The sequence below is a fragment of the Tamandua tetradactyla genome, chromosome 20 (assembly GCF_023851605.1).
Source record: "Tamandua tetradactyla isolate mTamTet1 chromosome 20, mTamTet1.pri, whole genome shotgun sequence".
Taxonomy (NCBI): domain Eukaryota; kingdom Metazoa; phylum Chordata; class Mammalia; order Pilosa; family Myrmecophagidae; genus Tamandua; species Tamandua tetradactyla.
Window position 1 is genome coordinate 30,483,721 of NC_135346.1, and position 22,217 is coordinate 30,505,937.

Below are 22,217 nucleotides of genomic sequence, written 5' to 3' on the forward strand. Positions count from 1 at the left end.
ATTTACCAGCATCCTCTCCAGCTTGTTGTTGGAGGAGGCACAATGCTTCCCCAGACTCTGGGGTTTCAAAGTAGTTGATTCAGACAGTTTCTGCCAGTTGAGTAGTTGTTTTGGTGGAGGAACTGATTCCTGGAGCTTCTTACTATGTCATCTTCCCATAATCTTCTTGCCATTCAGTAAAATAGACCCAAACATTCTTGCCTTCCAGTCTTATCCGGGGGTGCCCTCATCTCTTGCCTGCCGAATTGCTGGGCACGTTGACGAGAGTTCAAGGATTTGGGAGACCTGAGTTCTTATGATTCAGGCACTCACTTGGCAGTCTCCTTGACTCTGTATTTAGTTTCCTTATCGGTACAATGTTTGTACACAGGGTGGGGATGGGAACCCTAATTTTTCAGTTAACAGATTATTCCTAATTGCCTACTATGCACCAGGCAGTGGAACCATAACAAGTGCAAAAGCAGATTCAGGCCCTGCTTTCATGGTTCTTACAATCTAGTATGGCGGGGGAACACGGATCCAATCACCATAGAAACAAACGCACAATTGCCAATGCGACGAGCGTTTTAAAAGAAAGATCTGAGGTGCCAAGGGAGCCCGTGAATCCACTGAGGGAAGGGGGCAGCTCTCTGTGTGCACAGGCCTGTCGTGAGAAGGTACAGGGAGTCGCTGGAAAGGACTGCAGCGAGAGGGCCATTTTAAGGTATTATGGGCAATGGAAAAAGAAGTCATTAAAGTTCTTTTTGAGGGGGAAGGGGCGACATGAGAGAGACATATGACCAGGTTTAACAGAATATGGATCGATGCATCTTTCATGTTACAGACAAAAAATGCCACCAAGGATCTTTCCCTGATTTTTCCCACCTTGACTTATGGTTATCTCTCTCTCCCTCCCTGGCCATATAGCCAGGAGAGAGAAACTCAAGCCTTCAGGGCCCTCAGCCCCGGGCTTTCTCTTCCCCCTCCCCCAGCCTCAGTTTCCCCAGCTGTGCAGAAGCAGGTTATCTCAAAGGGCCCGCCCAGCGCTAAGGCAACGTGATTCGCTCTGGTAGGAGCCGGGGACTGCCCGCATTGTTGCGCAGGCATCGGCTGCTAGCTAGGAGACTGACACCGAGCTGCTGAAGCTTTCCTCTGGCCTAGGGGCTGCGGAAGCAAGCCGCCGAGGCGGAGGCTGTGCAGGAGAGTGGGGGCGCGACCCCCTGCTCATGAGGGCGCCACGCGGCCCCGCCCCCGCAGCCCGCGGCCCTGCGGCAGCCGGGGGCCTGAGCTCCGCCTTCCGCCTCCCGCCGGCCTCGCTTTCTCCTCCCTCTTCCCTCTCTTGCTCGCTCCCCCGCCTCCCCCCCGGCCGGCTCGGCTCTGACTCCGCCGCACGCTGCAGCCGCGGCTGGAAGATGGCGGGGAACGACTGCGGCGCGCTGCTGGACGAAGAGCTCTCCTCCTTCTTCCTCAACTATCTAGCTGACACGCAGGTACGACCCGCCGGGGCCGGGGAGACGGACGAGGGTGAACTGAACTACCCCGGGCTGCCGCCGCAGCCGCCGCAGCCGAGGAGGCCGGGAGGCAGTAGTGGGCGCTCTGGGGGGATCGGGGGTTCCAGGCTGCAGAGACCCTCTTCTACGCCCCCTGCTATGTGCTCCGTTCCTAGGGCAGGGAAATGGGGGGGCTCACGCGTGCCTGAGCTCTGGGGGCGCCACGGCCGCTGAGGAAGGTCTAGCTTTGGCCACTTGGAGTCTGACCCTGCGGGCAGAGCTGAGGGGGTACCGTGTTTCTTTGGAGGAGTGGAGCCGCGCCAAGGTGTGGGGCACCCTCCCGCCGGCGCTGGGCGCTGGAGGCGCGCCCTTAGCGCCCGGCATTTGCTGCCGTACTTTCACGTGGACTTGTGGCCCCGGCGCCAGCGCCTCCGGCGCTCTCGGGAGCCCCGTTTTCCTCCAGCCTCCGGAACCTCCTAGTGCTGCTGCCGGCCTCCCGCGTTTCCCCCGCGGCGCCCACTGCGCGGAGTTTCCTGCGGGTTACCGGCTATGGGAATCAGGGTCTGCGGGGCACGTGGACATGCGGGCGGGGATAGCGCCTTCCTGGTTTCGCTACCCAGTGGAGCCCCCCAGGGGAAAAGTACGGCAGGATGGGGGCGGGAAGACTGTCTGGGGGCCTCTGGGTTCCCCTGCTGCTCGCCACCCCGGTGCGCATTCGGCGCTGCAGGGGAAAGGGAAGGCGAGGCGGCATCCTGGGGTCTGGCTGCGCCTGGGATCCCCACTGGCGACACGCGCGTGACAGGAGAGGGTGCTCTGGTGTGCCCGAGGAGTGGGGGCCGGGGGAGCTGATGGCTTGAAGACAGGAGGGTGCTGCTGGGACAAATAGCCGCCGAAAATGCTTGCCTAAGGCTTGCGCGCCCCCTGCCCCTTCCGTCATTTCCCCCACCCATGCCTGTTGCAAGTGTAAAGTTTAGCCCCAGAGTTAGGGCTTTTTCTCCGGGCGCCCTGCTGCGGGTCCCCGGGAGCCTGGGGATGTGGCCAGGCTGAGGAGACCCCGGATGCAGGCGCACGCCTAGCTGGGAGAGGGGCCACCGGGCGGAACCGGGCGCGGCTCGCCGACGCTGGTTTGGTACCTGGAGTGGAAGGGTCGGTGCCGGCCCGTTTTGCATAACACGGGAAGGGAGGAGGAAGGCTGGGGGTGGGGGTGGGGGTGGGGGCGGGAGGTGGGAGGGGAGAGAGGGAAACTTTGCTTCTTGTTATAATCTGCCTGTCTTTGGGCGGCAGCAGCTGTCATGGGACCGGGTGGGCGGGGAGAGGCTTGCAAGCTGACTCCTTGTGGTGAGACACGACTCGGAGGGGACGCAGCAGCCGAGACATTCAGCTCCGGCGGACTCCGGGTGGCGACTCCGAGCCGGCGGCTGGGACGGCGCGGCACCGCGGAGTGTCACGGAGAGGAAGCCCGCCACGCGCCGGGGAAGGCCAGCCCTCGTCCGCTGCAGACGCCGCTGCGTCGGGGAGCCGCGGGGCCGCGTGGTTGGTGGCGGGTGCCGTTCGGGTGGGTTCTGGGCAAGGGCCGAAAGGGCTGGCGGAGTGTGACTGTGCTTCGCGAGGCCGGGGGAAGTGTGATGAGTGGTCTGTGTGCGCGGGTGTGTGTGTGTGTGTGTGTGTGTGTGTGTGTGTGTGTGTGCGCGCAACGCAGCGCGCGCCGGGCTCGTACCTTTACCTCTGACGAAACTGCGGTGGAGCTCCCGCCGCCGTCACCAGGCGCCGTCACACGCCCGGCGCCGGTGTCTGCGCGGAAGGCGGGTCTCAGCTCCAGCATCCCGGAGTCGACAGCCTTGGGCTAGGGGGACCGGGTGCGAGCAGGGCAGAGTTGACCCTGGAAAAGAATCGTCCCCAGCTCTCGCACTTGTCTGGGGGCGTTTCCATACCTCTCCGCTAAGAGGCGGGTGAGGGAAGCCTATAAATAGCCCGGAGACTCATTTGGGGACCCTCAGCATGTCTTGTCTACGCTGGACCTGACCTCGGGTTTTAACTGCATCTGTGCTCTTTGCCTCACCAGTAATTAATTATTTGCCCTTAGCCTTCCAGCAGGCCTACATGGCAGGGACATGCCACCCAAGAAAACAAGAAAATTGGGTAATCAGGTGTCAGCAGAAGCAGTGCAGTGAAAGTTGATCTGAGACGTTTGCTTTTTTTTATTTAACCACGTGACGGACCGAGGCTTTTCTGATGATCTTTCCCGGCCCAACTTGGGAAATGTAATTGATAGGGCGTGCTTAGCAGTCGCCCTTAGAAGGCTCGTAGAATCCAGCCGGAAGGAGACCTGGGCGGGCCATCGCGTGCCTCCTCATTTTACAGTTGGGGAAAGAGGCAGCCAGGGGTGAACGACTTGTACAGGACCATGCAGCCAGCGGGTGACAGAGCCACCCAGGGCTCCTGACTCCAGGTCCTGTGTGTTACCTTGAAATAGCACTGGACTTGGAGTCAGAAGGCCTGAGTGGAGTCGCCTTCCCCACTCTCTGGCTGGGTGACCCCAGGGCAAGCCATTTTAACTCTCTGTGCCTCATTTCCTTCATCTGTCAAATGGGGCTGGTGGTGCCAGCAGGAGAATCCAATGGCATGGTGGTGGGGTGAGCATTGTTTGCATGTGAGATGTCTGGCTGTTTGTGCAAGCTCCTTTCCTCTTGTGGCCTCTCCCTGACCCTCCCTCCCCTCCACCTCCAGTCTTTCTGGCTAGCCCCTTTGAGAGGGATGGGGGGAAAGTGATTTTGTCCAAAAGGCTTTTTTGTTGCCACTGTTGGCTAATCTGGGGTCAGGAGGTAGCTTTCTGTTGAGGAGACTACATTTTTATCCATTCAGGCCAAAGTACAGAAATTCACCAGAACAAGATTATGAAAGTTTCTTGGAGAGGTTTGGAGCATGAATCCCAAAGGACTTTGGGTTTGCTTCACTTTTGCTCAGGCTGTGCCTCTTGCCCGGAGTGCCCTCACCCACCCATCCTGCATGGCCTTCTCCTCTAGTAGGCCCTCCAGACCAGTTGTCCTGCTTTCTCTTTCCTCTCCTTCTCAGCCTGTGTTATAATCAAGACCTTTCTATGTGAATCTTGTGTCCCAGTGAAATTCTAGAGCTAGTTGTGCTTTATTTCTTGGTGCCCACATGGCACCTGTCACCATGCTGAGCCTTGTTCCTTCGCTCAGCATCTGGATTACAGATAGGGGTTCAGCTGGGCTGTGCCCAGCAGCAGTTCCCAGGCTGGCAGGGGAGACAGCTGGGCAGTGAGTGTGGAGAGAGAGGAATGCAAAGGGCCACAGCTGTGGGCAAAGACTTAAGCTCCAAAGGCAATGCCATCAGCCCACACCAAATATGGGTTATTTGAAGTCATTTGGGGCATCAATCATAGATGCCCAAAATGTCAGAGTCGGCAGGAACTTTATATAAATCATCTGTCCAACCTCGTATTTTAAAAAGTTTAATTATAGAAATGTTAGAAAATACTGGCAAGCGTAAAGAAGAAAATTAAAAATGTTATATTACCTCAAAGTTACCACTGTTAATTTTCATATGTATTACCAGGCTTTTTTCTTTCCCATTGGTTCATACAGATTACAGCTTCTTTCTTTCAAAAATGGAATCATTCTGTGTGTACTAATTTGTAACTTGAAATCTCATTGTTTTGTAACTTGCTTTTTTCTCCTCCAAACAATATGTTATGTACATCTTTCCATATCAATAAATATTATCCTTTAATATCTTAATGGTTACATAGTATTTCATTGAGGCTTGAACCAAAATGTATTTATTTCAGTCTGTTACTGTTAATCATTTAAGTTGTTTCCAGTTTTTTCTTTTTTTTGCTATTGTAAGCAATGCTGAAATGAATATCTTTGTGCATATGTCTTATTTCCTTCATTTAAATTCCTAGAAGTGAAATTCCTCCATCAAAGGAACTGTACAGGCATTTGGTAAACACATTTCTGGATTGCCTTCTGGAAAGATTCTGCTAATTTACACACTCATCAGCATTGTATGGGAATGCCTGGTTCCCCATACCCAGATAACTTGGTATTTTTTTTGTTTTAAACTTTTATCAGTCTGTTCATCAATAAATTTTGTCACCCTATTGTTTTAATGTGCATTTCTTTGATTATTAGTGATGCTGAACCTTTTCCCCATATGATTATGGACCATTTGTGGTTCTCTTCTGTGAAATGCCATGTTTGTAAACTTGGCCCATTTTCGGATTGGTGTCTAGCTTCCTCATTATTCTAAAGCTAGATTTAAGCCCCTGGAAGGGATGAGTCCCTGCCACATGGAGAATTAGGAGAATGGCTTCAAGTCCCAGTGTTCAGTTGTTGGATCTGTAGTATCACTGCCTCTGCAATCCTTGATGCTAGGGCCAACTTGTTTTCCAAGTCCAAGTTACAACCATCTATAGGAGCAAATTGAAATGTGGCCTTTGCTAGGTGCATTTGCCCATCTCTCATCTGTGTTGAGCCCAGGGATCATCACTTGAGCCTGCATGGGCAGACTTACTGGCTCTGTTCACTGGAGCCCTGGGCTTTGCTTTCACTGGGGCTCCCTGGCTGGTGCTAATGGATGCCTATGAAACTCAGGAAAGGTAATCACCCAGCAACTGGGCCCCAAGGGGCTTGTATTCCCCTTCACCTCCAGGCCTCCTTTCCCAGCTGCTGCAGGCCAGCCAGAAGCTCCACCATTGCCAGGATGTGAGTCACTCTTTTCCTTCTCTCTCTGGAATAATAGAAGGAACACTGGTTTGAGTCAGAAGCGGCCTTGCAAATGGGGACTTGGAGCTTGGAAGTGAGGTCATGACAGAAGCATTCCCAGAGTTAGCAGCTATCTTCTTCATCATTGTCAGCAGCAGCAGCAGCATTTATTGAGCATCTGGGTGGCATGCACTTGGCTAAGCCATTTGTTTGCTTTATTATGTTTCATTCCAAAAAAATTCAATGAAGTGTCGATGTTATTATTATCCCCATTTTAAGATGAGGATTTTCAGGAAAGTCACTGCCTTGCTGAAGTCCCCCTCTTTGAGTAAGTGGTAGAACCAGGATTAGTGGGTGAGAGTCCCATATTGTTTGCCTCCAGGCTCTATTAAGACAGGAATCACTCTCTGTTTTTGTTCATCATTGTGTATCTCCAGCACCTTGAGTAAATTAAGGCACATTGTATAGTGAGAAGACAGAACTCGTAAGTCCCTCTGCTTCTCAAGTCCTCAGTTTCTCCATCGATAAAATGGGAATAACAGATCCTGTCTCAAGGTTGGGAACCAAAAAATAGAATGTATATAAAATGACCATTGACTTGCTTCTCATAAAACATGGAATTCTTCTCTGTTTGAAGCACTTTAGAAGGGCAGGAGCAATAAAAACTAGTATTGGTACATATTACTTTTTTTTATGTAAAAAGAAAAAGGGATGCATAATTCTTGTTTTGTGAATGGGAGGGAATCACCAATGAAATGATCTGGAAGGAAATGAGCAGGCTCAGTTCCTACCTCTCTTTGTCCGAGGTAGTCATGTACCTCCCAGCCATCGTATGGAGACTCAGGTGGATTGAACAAAATTGGTGGACTTGACCTTTCTGTTCTTCTCCCCCTCTTCTGATCCAGATCCTTGTCCATTCACAACTGGATTTCTGCAGTTAGTACCAAAGGGATCTTTGCCACACTAGACTCTGTTCCCTCCAATTTCTTCTCGACCCTGATGGCAGATAGTCTTCCTACAGTGCATGCCTTTTTTCATCACTCCCTTGCGCACACATGTCCTGTGGCACCCGGATCTTGGGCATGGCAGGTGAGAACTCTACTTGCAGAGCCACCGTGGCCCACCCCGCAGTACTTTTTCTTTTTTTTCACATGGATAGGCACCGGGAATCGAACCTGGGTCTCTGGCAGGAGAGGCGAGAATCCTGCCTGCTGAGCCACCGTGGCCCACATGTCCCCCCATCCCCCGCCAGTACTTTTAAAGTCCAAACTCTAACCTTTTGTTCAAAGGCACCTGAAGTTGGAGAGTTAAGCCTCTGCCTTTGTCCTAAGTTGTCTGCTTTTCCCTTGGGATCCTGACCCACCCCAGAATATGCCATGAGTTTTCCTCCTGGAGACTTGGAATCGTGCTGTTTCTGTCTTCTGTCTCCAGCCTTACCGTTTCTGTGATTCATCCTCCAAGACCCACCTCCCATGCCATCATTTTGGTGATGCCTTCACTCTCACCTCCAGGCACGGCTGCTCCATCCCCCATGTGTCATAGTGCAGGGACTGGCAGAGCACCCCCTGTGGACAGCCTGCTTGGGTTTGAATGCTGCCTCTGCAATTTGCCGTTTACACCCCAAACCTCTCTGTGCTTCCTTTTTCTTCATGTGTGAAATGAACATAATAATAAGGGGTTCTTCCCTTATAAGGTTGTGGTGAGGCGACAGTAAAAATCAAATGATAAAATAGATTTAAATTACCTACTATAAGGGCTGGCATATAATGAGCACCAAATAATATGTATGTCTGCTAATATAGATCCCACTAAGTCATTACTTAGAAAATCACTCCAAAATGTTAAGCTCCATGAAGGCAAGGATTTTTGTCTGCTTCATTTACCATTTTCCACAGTAAATAGACACGTGCCTGTAACAGTGTAGATACCAATAAATCCTCACTGAGTGAATGAATATGTGAGACTCTTGAGCCTGAATCTTCAGGGCAGACATTGCTTCCCATTTTGTATCTTCAGGCCATGTGTTCCTGAGAAGGGATGGACTAACAAGCTGTGGAATGAGCTGGAATGTCCCCTCCCCACTGCTGCCTCCACTATTTTAATGTATTCATTGCCCATCTGAACGTCAGGCCTCAGCTCATACCTGTCCTCTCTGGAAAGCCTTGTAGGCAGAAGTTCTTCTCTCCCACTGATGTGGTGTATGCCACTTACTGCCCTGTGGATGCTGTGCTTTTTGCCCTGCAAATAGATTGAAAGCTCTGGGAGGGCAAGAAATAATTATTTTTATCCCTGGCAAGCATTATGGCTGCCCAATAGGTAAACAGATTTATATGTTCAGGTGTCAGATTGTCTGAGAAGAGCTTTGTGTTTTAAGCATATTACTATGGAAATGTCAAACACATACAAAAGTAGACAGCAAGTAGTAAGGATAGTGTAGTGAATGTGAATTCCCTTGTCCCTGTCACTCAGTGTCAACCATTGTCAGCTCATGCCATTCTCGTCTCGCCCAACCCCCTCGTCATGTCATTTCACTGGTACATATTTCAGTGTTTAACTGTGAAAACATTTCTAAGACTATCTCATGGGTTTCCCCCAACAACTCTGTGAGGCTGATTCTGTTCTCCCATTTTGTGGGTGGTGAAACTGAGGCACAGAGAGGTTAGGTAAGTTGCTCCCTCTCCTGCCAGGCTTTGGAGGGCCCTTGGAGAGCATCGAATCCACTTTCCCAGAAGAGGCAACACTGAGGCACGGAAAGAGAAGGCACCTGGCTGGAGATCAGGAAAAGAGCAATGGGCTCTTTTCCAGTGTCAGAACTTAGAAATTGAGGGGTGTCAGCTTGGGGGGTGGTGGGCGGGGAGAGGCAGGGTGGGTAGACCTCTGAGGAAGAGACACTGTTGCCCAGGGCGGCTGGACTTTGCAATGGTTGTGGCACCCTGGGGGAAGGTCCACCACCGCTTCCAGACAGGGTACATTTCCTTCTGGCTTCTATTCTAAATACCTAAAGCCATTGCAATTGACCATGGGCTCTCGTTAGAGGCTAAGGACCACTCCGTGAGGGAGAGAAGGCTGTGGGGCCCAACTGCTGGGCTCACAGAGCTCAGAGAAGAGTGGCCCAGCCTGGGATCACGCATCGGGCTGGGCACAGGCTCCGCGAGGCAGTTGGCCTCCAGGGCTTCCCACCCTGCTCTCTTCTTGGGACCCAGAGATTGAGTTGCCACCCGGGCCTGTAGTATGAGGCCAGAGTGATTTTCACAAACGGGAGGGCAAAGCGATTGATTAATTCTTCCCGGAGGCCTGTAATTACTGCTCTGTCTTTTAGGCAAGAAAGTGAACATTTGCCTTAATTGTTTAGTCGGCTTAAGAGGGCTCTGGAGCCTTAGCTCTGGACTCCGCGTGGGACAAGCCCTGTGCCTTGGTTTGGGGCTTCTTTGTGCCTCAGTTTTTTTCATCTAGGAAATGGGATTGATTGTAGCACATACTTTAAAGAGTGTCCATGAGTTCTAGGTTAGACAGTGCCCGTGAAGTATTTAGTTGTGTATTTTCAGAAATCTTAGTCAGTAGTAATTAGAGTTAATATCACAAATAGGCAGATATAATGCGGCCCCTGCTACTTGTCTTCCCACTGAGCTGTGAAGAAGAGCTCTGAGGTTCCCTTTTCAGAGTATTGTGTTTTCCTTCCCTTCTCCCCTACACTTCTGGGGAACCAATAGGAACCCCATCCAGCTTTAACAAGTGTTGTGATACTGACTTTTAGGAAACCGAATTCAGTTTCATGCCACTGGAAGAGAGAAGGAGAAGGAATATCAGCTAGTGGTCAAGAGCTCTGGACTTAGCAGTTTAGCTGTCTAGGTTTAAGTCAGGGGTCTCCCACTTACTAGCCTGTGACCTTGAGCTGCCTCATATGCATGATTATATGAATAATAAAAGTACATTCTTCTTGGGATATCTGTGAGGTTAAATAATGCTGCAGTGTTGTCTGACACACAGTCAGCACTCAATACATGAGAGACAGTATGATGGTGACACCAATACACAAATGTGGAGTTTTCAGGGAGTTGAGAGAGCCTTAAAGATCATCTTGTTCAATGCCCTTACCTCAAAATAAGGAAACAGACTGGGATCAGTCCTTCAGGTCACCCAGTAGGGGCAGGAAAAGACCTCCAGCTACTGTTTGGCCAGGGCTGGTTCTGCATAGCAGGGACTCGACTGTCTGAGACCCCTGTCTGGGAACTCAGCTGGGTGAGTCTTGCTTGGCTGAGATGGATGCTCCCCTGCAGCTCTGCAGCCGTATTTTTTTCCTGGCAGAGCACAGTCATCTAGCAGAGGGAGCAGGGAGTTGTTAGAAACCAGGCCCTGAGCAGTTGCAGCAGCTGGCCCTCGAGTGGCTCCCTGATGTTGCCATGGCAAACAGCCTTGGTAACGTGGCTGCTCATGCCTTCATCTCTGATCTCAGGCTCCTTGTGCGGAAGTGTGGTACCCAGGATACTGGGGAAAGTCCTAGCACTGGCTCCTTGGCACTGAAGGCAACCTGGTTTCTATGCAGCTAATGATCAGAGGCGACAGTAGCTCCTGCTATAAACATCTGCAGGCCTACCCTGCATAACTCACAGAAGCAGACTCCTGGGAATGGCATTCAAGGCCTCAGAGGTCCATTCATCCACGTGTTCTTCACTATGCCACACTGTACCCCCTGCTGGAAAAGCAGAACAACATAATACTCTTAAGGTGGCCCCCTGGTGGGAGTTACTCCCAGGCTGGCCTCATCTCCAGCCATATCCTTCCACGACGATGATGATGATGATTTTCAACAGCCAACATCTGCTAACCCTTTCATGCACTTACTTTATCAGGCCCTGTGTTAAATTCCTTAAAAGTTCAATCACATTTACTCTCATGACCACATGAAGTAGTTCCCTCTGTTATCCCTCTGAATTGGGCAGACAGAGGCTAGACCCCGAGTGTGTGTCTTGAACTGTGGTGCTTGCTGCTCTGCAGTTCCTTCCCTGCCTGGGGCCCTGCCAGGAGCCGGCCCAGCCCCCTTCTCCACTCCTCCACCACCCCCGCACCCCCACCCTCTGGTCCCCCACTGCATCCTCCAAGGCCCAGCTTGGAGGTCGCCACCCCTAATTCCTCCCTAGAATTGGCCACTTCCTGCCTGTGATCCCATAGCCTGCTACAGATTTTTGGTTGCTCTGCTTTTATTCTACTCTGTCACCCTGGTGAGTTTTTATCTGTTGTCCAGTCACTCCCCAAACCAAAGGGACAGGAAACTGGCTAGTGAGGAGAGCTTTGAATTCCTGAGGAGTTTGGACTTTTTCCTGTAGGTAGTAAAAAGTCAGCAAAGGTTTTGATTAGTAGTAGTATTAATAATAGTGGTCATTCAGAACAGCCAACATTTATTGGCCACTTGGTATGTGCCAGGCACTAAGCCAAGCCCTTAGGTGCATTATCTTGTTAATCTTCAACTACCCTATGAGGTTACTGTTGTGACAAGTCAGAAAACTGAAGCTTAGAGAAGTTTAGTAACTAGCAATAAATAACCCAGCTAGGAAGTGGCAGGACTGAGATTTGAACCAGGGTCTGTCTGACTTCAAAGCACATGGTCTTATCTGCTACACTGTGACGAATCTGGCTGAGCACAAAGAAAAGACTGGAATGGGGAGTGATGGGCGGCAGGGAGAGGCATGGGTAGTGTGGTCTAGGTGAGTGGTCACAAGCCTGCCCTCGGCCTCAGCCATAGGAGCGTGGAGTGGTGAGTAGGAATCGGGCCCTGGAGTGGTTGGTGTCTTCGAGGCCGAGATGGGGAGCAGAAGAGGATTTGATGTGGGGAGGACATCCACTACATCTCTGCCACATTCTGTCCCCACTCCAGGCCCTTCCCAAATGCAGAACCCTGGGCCTAGCCTGTGCTAACCTTTGTTTTTGTGTTTACTCTTTCTTGTTCTCTCTACTAATTCTCTACTCAAAGGGGACAGGGACCGCTTCAGTTTCCCTGTCAAAACCCCAATGCCATGACAGAAGCACACTGAACGTCCCCAATAGATATTTGTCGATAGACTGGATGCATGAACACGTGCTGTTTGAGTTTTCAGAAAAGTCATGTCTACCCTTTGCCTGATCCCAAAGGTTATTCTCCGTGCTTGGACGTGTGGGTGGAGGAGTGTGGGGATAGTGTACTAGTGCCCACAAGGAGACCCTGCCCTTGTCTCCAAGATAAGCCTTATATACAAAGGGATCAAAGGCAGACACTTCATGGAGTCTCCGGAAGCCCCTATCAGAATACACTCACCTCTGGTGGGCAGCTCTTTGTGGATCCCGGGTTGGGGAGGGGCTCAGAGCCTCGTGGGCCCTGGTAGTATCTGATGGAATGTCCCCACACCTTCCAGAGGAATTGAAACCAGCATCTCACACTGGGCCCTGGGCCCATTGCCCAACCACTTATTCCAGAGGGAGTGGCAGGAGGAAGAAAGGGATCCAAGCAGGTGAAGGGGCCGAGGAAGGCTCTGGGACCAGCCACTGCAGTCTCTAGCCCAAGAGGACTAACTCTGTGTCATGTCCATTGTTCCTTCTTTAGAATTCCCTCAGGACTTGGTCTGTTGCATGTAGGATCATCATTCCCCTCTTACTTAGAGCTGATTTGCTCTTAGTTTATGCACAGTTCTTACAAGGTTTGAGGTCCGGTCCAGGCCTCGTGACAAAAGAAATAACACATTGGTTCTGTGAATGTGTGTGTGGGTGAGGGGTGGAGGGGACAGAGGCAGGCACGGTGACTGCAGCACGGACGGCAGCTCAGGGCCCTTTAGGGAAGGGTCGGGGAAGCCCTGCACATCCCTGAAAGCACTACCATACAAAAGCATAGGGCTAAGTGGTCATGAAGGCAGAGTATTATCCCGGAGGGAAGGCAGTAATTCTGCTTGAGGAATCAAGGAAGAGGGAGGAGCATTTTGATACTCTTACTGTCTAAACAGGAAGGCCATCAAAAGCAGAAAAAAGTTTTGGCGTTCAATGTGATCTATAAACTTTGTGTGTTATGAGTACACCTCATTCCTTGATGATGCTAGAGAAATAGCCGTAGAAGCCTTTCTTTGAAAGTTAGTGCAGTCCCTGAATGTGAGGTTTTGTCTTCTGTATTTCCAAGGCTGCATGGAGCAGTAAGAGTGTGTGGCTAGGCAAAGAGTGATTGGCTTCAAGAAGCAACATAGCTTGGACTTTATAGATGGGGAAGTGAGGCCCAGAGAGTGATTTGATATTCAGGTTTCAGATAGTTGTCTCCATCCCCGTGTCTGTCCTATGTGGTCCTCTGCCACACACCCATGTATGGGACAATTCGTGGATGTGGGGGTGGGAGCATCCCAGGTATTTCAGGAGGCGGGTGGGTTCAAAGAGGGTGGAGAGGGCTTTGGGCCTTAGGGAACTCAAGCCATCTAAAGATGATCATTTGAGTTATCAGGGCCCTTTAAGATCCGAGGTCATGGTCCCAGGCTATGCAGTGGCTCAAGGGAGCAATGGATTGGAACGCATCTCTCCTGATGCCACATCACTGCCTTCCCAGATGTGTGTGCTGCTCCTAAAGGGCAGCCAGGGTGCGGCTCAGATGGTCATAGTAGTAGTCTTTGAGCTGGTCCAGTAAGGCTGCTATTCCCTCTGCCGGAAATACTTTTCCCAGGCATGCTGCTCCATCACCGTCCTTCAGGTCTGCCTAGAAGTCACCTCTCCAGAGGCCCTTCCTGACTCTCCTGCTCTGCCCATTGTAAATCTAATTAACTGCTCTATTTTCTTAAACCATGTATCACTCCCAGGTATTTTCTTGCTTATTAATTTGTACTTTGCTTATTGCCTGTCCCCCCTCTGAGGATGGAAGATCCACAAGGACTGGGCACTGCCGTTCTGGTTCCTACTCTAGCCCCAGGACCTAGCCTAGGGCACACGGTTGGCATGCCCTGAATGTTTCTTGAGTGAATGAGTTGGCTGAGCCTTTAATCTGTACTGGCTACCTTGCTGAGCTCATTTAATCCTATCAACCTCAGGAGATAAATGCTGCTAGCCCCATTCTGCAGATGAGAGACCTGAGGCTCAGAAGATGAGTGGTGAGACCCAGGGATAGCACCTTCCCCAACTCAGTCTTGCAGAGGCCCTCAGAGGCCCAGCAGGCAGGTATGATAGGTTCCTGTCCCAAGAATTCATGACCCAGTTCCCCAGTGACCTCACACCACTTTCTCCCTTGATTGGGCAACAGCTCCTCCCTCTGCTGTGAGTGTGGCCATCAGGTACCTGCTCAGCAGCGCCCCAGCCCTCCAGTCTTCTCCAGCACTTGCTCTTTGTCCTAGTGACCCAGGCAGGGGCTGCCTGCCTTAGACATCTGGACTAGTCCCCAGCAGGAATGTGGAAATCTCTGTCTGAGCTTGCAGCTCCAACGTGAGGGTGGTCCTCAGCCAAGTACTGTAGGAAGCAAACCCAGAGGACTGGGGTGATGGTGTCTTGGGTGGAGGCTTTACTAGAGGCCCCTCCCCTTAGAGGCAGAGTGTGGATCAAGTGTTGGGGACAGCAGGGTGGGCCCGAGGATGAGGTAAGGAGACAAGAATGAGAGGGAGAAGGTGAGTTTAGAAGCTAGATGCCACCCTGGTAGGAGAAGAAAGATCTTTGCTCAGAAGGTGACCTGAGGGTGCATTTTCAGTAATTCAGTTGTAATTCAACCAGAGGAGGAGCTCCAGCAGCTGTTCCAGGTGGCAACCGCAGCCCGGGGCCTGGGGCTTGAGGGTCAGTGGGAGGTGGACCAGCACAGCCCTTAGTAAACCCAGAGCTCTGGGCCAGGGTCCGAGTCCAGAGTCTGTCATGCAAGAGCTTAGAGATGCCAGGCTTAGTACTCCCCCACCTCAGTTTCCTCAATTGTGAAATGAGGTAAGTAATATGTATCTCAGTGGATGGTTGAAAGGTGAAGATATGATGTCTGAAGGGCTTAGTGCAGTGACTGGGTGCTGTTAGCAATAATAATGACAATCATTAGTGACTGAGTGTTTTGGTGACAGTTTGGTGGGGTACAGAACCATGAGTTACAGAGCCTTGGATTACCATTTGATACCTCCTCCTTTTGCCATCCGTGCAGCCGTCACGCCCTCTGTGCAGGAAGCTGGGTTGCAGATTCGAACCAGCCCTGCTCTGTGCTGCGGGAGGGTGGTCTATGCAGAGGCGGTGTTTAGGCACCCTGTGTAGCAGAGAGAGTTGCAGAATGCGCAGGAGCTGGCTAACAAGGTGGGGAATGGCTTCCTGGGCAGACGGTCTGGCCTGTTGTAAAACCAGCAGATCCTGTGGCCTGTGAATGGACCGCGAGTGACTGGGTGGGAGACACAAGCTCCCTACAGGTTAGGGGTGGGGGTGGGGTGTGAGCTGGCTGGAGGACTCCCCATGAGGCTGAAGAGCAGAATGAACTCAGTGTCTGGGAGAATCACAAGTCGGAGCCCCAAGATTTCCAGCCTGAGAAACTAACAGGAAGAGGCTGCTCTGGGGTGTGGGAAGGTCTTGGGAAGAGTTCAGAGGGAGAAGACTTGGAGAGTGACTTAAGTTTTCCTGGGTCTCAGGGGCAGGACTGAATGAGCAGCATCTCCCGTTCCTCCATCTTTCCTTGTGGTTCATGTAGCTCATTCCCAGGCCCCAAGAACAGAGGAGGAGGCATTAAGGAATTTGCATGGAGTTTGTCACAAAGTGTGGGGCACAGCTTCTCATCTTGACTTCTTGTCTTTACTGTCCCTTGTCTGTCATGGTAAAGCCAGAGAATGCCCTCTGCGGGACCAGGCCCCTGGTTGGCACCACTGTTGGGTTGTGGGCTGGCATGGCTCTGAAATGGCTGCTTTCCCAGGGTAATCGTAGGCTGCCCCATGGCTTCCTGGCCGTAGTTTCCCCAGGTGAGGAAGGAATGTGTGACTAGGTGCTGCAACCTTACCAGAGGGCTTGGGGAACACAGTAGGTACCCATGAAATCACTGATATTAATTAAGCAAGCAGACCAGTGAGAGAAAGAACTCCCACCCTTGACCTTGCATTGGCCAACTGTGTTCTAGCTAACCACACCTTGGAAAAGCCTCCTTCTGGGGCCCCCGACCACCTGGCCCTGACCTGCCAGGGATTAAGGGTGAGGATCTGGAGGTAGATGCCTGTGTGGTCCAAGCCACGTCCCTCAGCCTGGGCCAGGCACGGCACAAGGCATTTACCCTCTCTTAACCTTGGTTTCTTCATCTGTAAAATAGAACTAATAAAAGCACCGACTTCAAAGAGTTGGCAGGAGGAATAAATGAGATGCTGTGTACATAAGAATTTAAGAAAGGAATTGATACAGAGCAAGCCCTTAATAGATTCAACTGCTATAACTATTGTTATAATAATAATGATTATTACCCCTATTACCACTACTATTATCCGCTTTAGCATATTGTGGAATTCATGTAACATTTTCACATTGCAATTCACATTCCCAGGATGATTTTCATTTCCATTTTATAGATTATGAACCTGATTCCCAGGAATGTTAATGTGTTGCAGGAGCTGTTGCAGGAACTCGCTGGAAATACAGGATTTTGGGGACCCCAATCTGTGTCCTTTCCTTCCACCCCATTGATTTTTTTCAAGCATCTCTTTAGAAGTCCTTCTTGAAATCCAGACAAACCTGATCGGACCCAAACCTGATTGAGAAGGGATGGTTTTTGAAAGGTGCCCTCAGTCACTCATGACTGTGCCTTATTTAGACTGAGTTCCCAAGACAATCTTGAATTCTCCGTAGAGAATTGGAGCAATGATCCCCAGTAGTTGTGGGGTTGGGACATTCATAGTTGCAACTGTGAAACCCCCCCCAGAAAAGCAGAGCTTCTCTCATTCCCCTTTAGCGTAGAATCAGGGAAGAAGTCTTGTTTAGAGAATTTTGCACCTGCACTGGAGACTAGAGTGTGATGGGGAGAACATGCCCCTGGAAGTCTGGAGCAGGGCCTGGGCTCAGGTCCTGCCTGCCCACCTTAGCTGTGTGACTTTGAACAGTTCTCACCCCCTCTCTGGGACTGAGCTTCCTCATCTCTTCCACCTGTGCCATCCTGTGGCTCATGATCTTTCTATAGTGAGTTTGATTTAGGGGCAAGCCCAAGATTATGAATTGTGGGCACGATTTTGCTTTTGTGAATTCCACTTGGGGCAGAACCGCCAGATGGATGGAGAGGGAGGTGGTTAATTACTGGAGACAGGGGTAGCTAGGAACCGGTCACATCTCGGGTGGGCGCAGTGATTTTCCTGCATCCGTGGGTAGAATCAGTTGGTTGCAGGTTCTTAATTCCAGGTTGTGTTCCCTTTCCTGGGTGACAAATGCTGACTTTTCTTTGAACTGCAAGTTGGAAGAAATTTGTCATGGGATCATATGTCTTAAAAGAGTGGGTTTGGAAGGAGGAGAAGGCGGAGGAGGAACTCCAGGGAGAGAATCCCTGATTCCTAACCTCCCCAGTGAATCACAGAACATTTGGATAAGTCACTCATGGGGGTAGAAAGATATCTGGGCGAAAATCAGGAACTTGGGGCCAGATTTTTTTTTTAAAGGAGCAAATTATTCAAGATCCCCTACTGATAGATATATCTAAAATGATTTCTTCCTTTGTTGCATGGTACCATATTATCCATTATGAATCTTTTTTTTTTTATTTGCAAAAATGCCTCTCAGGTCTCCTATCCCTTTTGCTTAAAACAATATTTTAATAGGAGAGGGATGGTATCAGCAAATTCTCGGATACCCCTAGGAGTTTGCAAACTTGGCTGTGGATGCTGTTTGAGGCTGAAGATGGCCAAACCTGGGCCGGTCCCTGGTTCCTTTCACACAGAGCCGCTGCTATCTCAGCCACGAGGTCTGTAATTATTTAAAGAAAGCTCACATCAAGTGGAAAAAGAGCTACCACACTTAGGGTACCATGTGGTCAATAGGCAATTTAACACCAGGGCCACCCACCTCCCTCTGGCCCTCACCAGCTGCTGGATTTTGCAGCCGGGTGGATTAGGTGACTGCATAGCTGACGGGCAGGTCCGCGTGCTCAGCGGTGCCTGGAAGAAGGGACCTGCCTACCTCCTGGGGAAGTTCTGCTCTGAGCCAAAAGGAGCTAGTTAATGTTAGGTAAATAGGAAGCTAAAAATGATGAAGTGAAAAACTTAGCAATTGAATATTTTCATATGTTTTATAAATTTATATATAAAAAAGTTTTATAACTGACATTTGTTTAATTGCTCTGTAATTCACCATTAACCCCAGAATGTGTTGAAAAAATGGTTTATTGCCTTAAATCCCTTTTTCATTTTATATTTTCATTGTTTTGGTCAACAAATATAATATTAAATAAAATTAATATACAGAAAAATGTCAAGTGTTAGGGACCAAACTGTCAGAGAGAGTGAGCCCCCCATCCTACCCTCTGCCCCGGTAATCTCATACCTCCCAAGAAAAACCACTCAGTGGTTTGGTATGCTTAAGTGCCTAAAAGGAACTGAATATATGATTATCTGTTTTATTTTTATATCAATTGTATTTTTTATGTTATAAAAGTAACAGATGTTAAAATATTGAAAGAGAGAGAACACAAAGAAGGAAAATTAAAATCCCCCAAATCCCAGCACCTAGAAATAACCAATCAAAAGCACTGCTTTAAAAAAAAAAAAAAAGCAACAATGTAGGTAGATCCTCCAGCCAAGCTTTCCTAGCTGGTTGCCCTTTTTCTTTTCCCAGCCTTTATCTACGGGCTGATTTTTGTCCATGAACTTGAGATGGAGAGAACCTAGATGCTAGTCGTGGTTTAACTTTTGCCCACCATGTGATGACCTCTTTTAGCTTCCATTCCTCTTTTATAAAATGGGAACAATCCCTGTGCTGCTATGTAATAGATATGAAAACTAACTGCAAGTTGTGGAGTCATGGACAGATGCAAGGCTGTAATATTAGGTCTCCAGGCTGTGCCCACTAGAACTACTGCCATTACTGCCTGTTTTAACTCCGACGGTACTGGCTTTAGACAAGAGCCAATCACCTCCAAGTATTGCACATGGCTGACAGCCAATATACCCCCAATTTGAGTTGTAATCCGCATTGTTTACTGCATCTATCTTTAGGTATGCATATTTTTGTTAGCATGTACAGAGCAAGATGCCTGTAGAGAAGGGGTTGAAACCCAGGCTTAGACCTGGGCTTGATTCCCGGTGCCTGCCCATGCAAAAAAAAAGAAAAGGTAAACCTAGTCTTCCTGACTTAGACTCTGTTACTCAGCTGGGCAGTTTGAAGTGTTAACTAACCCAGTGTGGTTCTGGAGCAGACCCAAGGGGAAGAGATCGGTGGGGTTATGCAGAACTGGTCCCAGGAAGATCCAGCTGCCTAACAAGCTAATTTTCATACTGGTTTCAACAGACAGCATGGTTCAATAGAAGACACTGGCCTTGCTTTTGTACTTTTTCTGAAAATGCAATACATGGCATGGCACTGGTATAAACTAGAAGTTAATAATGGAAGCCATCCCTCTAGTGTTCCCCAACCTGGAGCAGCCCTCTACCAGTTTCTAATGTGTCTTTCCAGAAATAAACTGTGCAGACACCAGCATATATGGCTAACTTCCTGTCCTTGTGTTTTGCACCAGTTGTAGCAAACTAAGAACATTTTTTTTTGGTGCAGCTTGCTTTTTACCACTTACTGATAGATCTTAAAGATCATTTACTATCACTATGTAAAAGATCTACCTTTTTTTTTTTGTCTTGGCTGTAGTTTAACCATCCTCTTAGACATTTAGATTCTTTCTAATTTAGTGCTGTTGCTTGTCTGCAGTGAATATCTTTGTGTACGTGTCATTTTGCACACATGGGGTTTATATGTAGGATAATACCTCAGGGTAACTGCTTAGTTAAAAGTGTGTGTATTTTAAATTTTGCCAGGTTTCCATTCATGCAATGATATCCATTTATACCTACAGAAATGAATGAGAGATGCTCGTTTCTTCACACCCTCACCAACACAGCACATTATTAAATTTTTTGATCTTTGTCAATTTGGTGTCTCTTCATCATTTTCATTTGTAGTCTTCCTCTGGTCGCTTGTGTTTCCTTTCCTATGAATTGCCTGTTGGGGTGTTGATTCTTACTGCTTTGTATGGATTTTTCTCCACACTCCCTTACGTGATTCAAGGGCTCTTTTGGACTCTGTTTTCCTTCCTGGCAGCCCAGGTTGGGGGAGAAACCCAGGGCAGGGGTTCAGATCCCATTTCTGCCACCTACCCACTGCGTGAGCTTGACTAAGTCACTTAAGCTCCCTGAGTCACTGTTTCCCACTCTGTAAGGAAAGGATGTCAGCTCAATGGCAGGGTTGTTGGACGGAGGAGATAATCAGCGTGAAAGTATCTTATAAACTATAGAAAGCTGCAAAACATAAGGTCACCTTAATATTTACTTGGTTTCAAATGAGCATTTAGATTCCTTGTACTTTAAGAGTTGGGTCATCTGGTGAACAGACGGCGTAAGTGAGGTCTGGAGGAGAATGGACCTGTCCAGAGTCACGTGTGAGAGGCTGGGTCTGGTGGGGGACATTGTCCTGATTTTGTCTTGCTCTAGTAGCTGTCCTTGGGGAGCATCCTGATTTTTATGGTCAATTATCCCAACTTCCGTAGCAGCCTTTCCCTTTCCTAGGAATACTGCGTGGCTGAGCCCCCAAGAGCCCACCCTTTGGTGTTGAAAAATGTCCTGGTTGGAACTCCAGTTCTACCTGCTGTTAAGGGTGGATCCTGGCCAGGTGACTGTACCTCTTTGGGCCACTGTTGACATCCCTGTGAAGCCCAGAAGACTGTGGTGAGGATTAGCCGAGACTGGGGGACACAGTCCTGTCCGTCTGACATACGTGATGGGTGCTTGGAAGATAGCCTCGTCCTTGCAGTTCAGCTCTGGAGGGGGTATGGTGGCACTGCAGCTAAAGGGCTAAGTCTGACGCCTGGGATCAGAGCCTTGCCCTGCCCACCCTCGGTGGTGGTATGGCCTTGGGCAGATGCCTTTTCCTCTCTGAGGTAATAGCTGTAGTTTCTGCCATGCAGGGTTGACTTGAATCAGTGGACTTTGTGTATAGACTGGGGGCACTTAGTAAATAAGTTCGTTTAAAAATACCAAAGTGCTAACTTTGTACCAAGACTGGCCCAGATGTTGAAGATTTAGCATAAGAGATGCAGGCTTCTTGACCTCGGGAAGCTTATATCTCATTTTTGGGTCAGCACACAGGTTCTGCTGGGCTCCTGCCGAGAAGCTCTAGGACACGTATCCTGAGGGGACTTGGGGACTTTTCCTGCTCATATAGACTCCCCGGATCTCTGCCTGTGAGCTGCTTTTTTTTGAAAAAAAAAAAGTTTTAACTTAACTCCCCTGCCTCCCTCCTCCCCCAGAAAGGGTGGGGGGCTTTAACAGACTGGCCTGTGGGCAGGAGCTTCAGCTCTTCCTCACCTGGGGGCCTCAGCCCTGTGGTCTGGTGACTTGCTAGTGTCACGGCCTCGGCAGCATCCGGCTTCCTGGCTCCCAGCCTGGCTCTCCCTGCCTCGCTGATTGTTCTGCCTAGAGAAGTCACCCTTTCCTCCACGCCACGTTGAATGCCCGTTTCCTGGGTGCCCATCGCTGTGCTTGGATACAGCAGAGAACTCGACCCAGTCCTGCCCTCAGGGAGCTGACACTGGGAAGGAGGAGATAAGCAAGATGACTTCAGCTGGCAATGAGCCCTGTTAAGGGAATAAATAAAACAAGGACATGTGAGGGGGGTAAGTGGGCCACACTAGAAAGGATAGGGTGGTCCAGAAGCCTTTCAGTTGATATTTGTGCCGGGGCTTGAGAGGTCACAAAGGAAGCAATCTTTTAGGGAAAATGTATCCTGGGCAGCTGGAGCAGTGAGGACAAAGGTCTCAAGCCACCAAGCTCGCCATTCTTCACCGACTTGCACAAACTGCTTGTGAAAATGGGATCTCAGGGGAGGTTGCGTGAGAAGACCTGGTGTGCTTTAG

The 22,217-nt window shown here is 49.8% G+C and overlaps 1 protein-coding gene across 2 annotated transcripts in view; it reads left to right on the forward strand.

Moving 5' to 3' along the window:
* Positions 1-1,350: 1,350 nt before the first annotated feature.
* The window catches only part of PPARGC1B (PPARG coactivator 1 beta), a 108,818-nt gene continuing 87,951 nt past the window's right edge, over positions 1,351-22,217 (forward strand). For both annotated transcript variants that reach the window (XM_077137390.1, XM_077137391.1), the window contains exon 1: positions 1,351-1,469. In XM_077137390.1, coding sequence (XP_076993505.1) covers positions 1,392-1,469 — 78 coding nt within the window. In that variant the 5' untranslated portion in view covers positions 1,351-1,391. The remainder of the gene's footprint in view (positions 1,470-22,217) is intronic.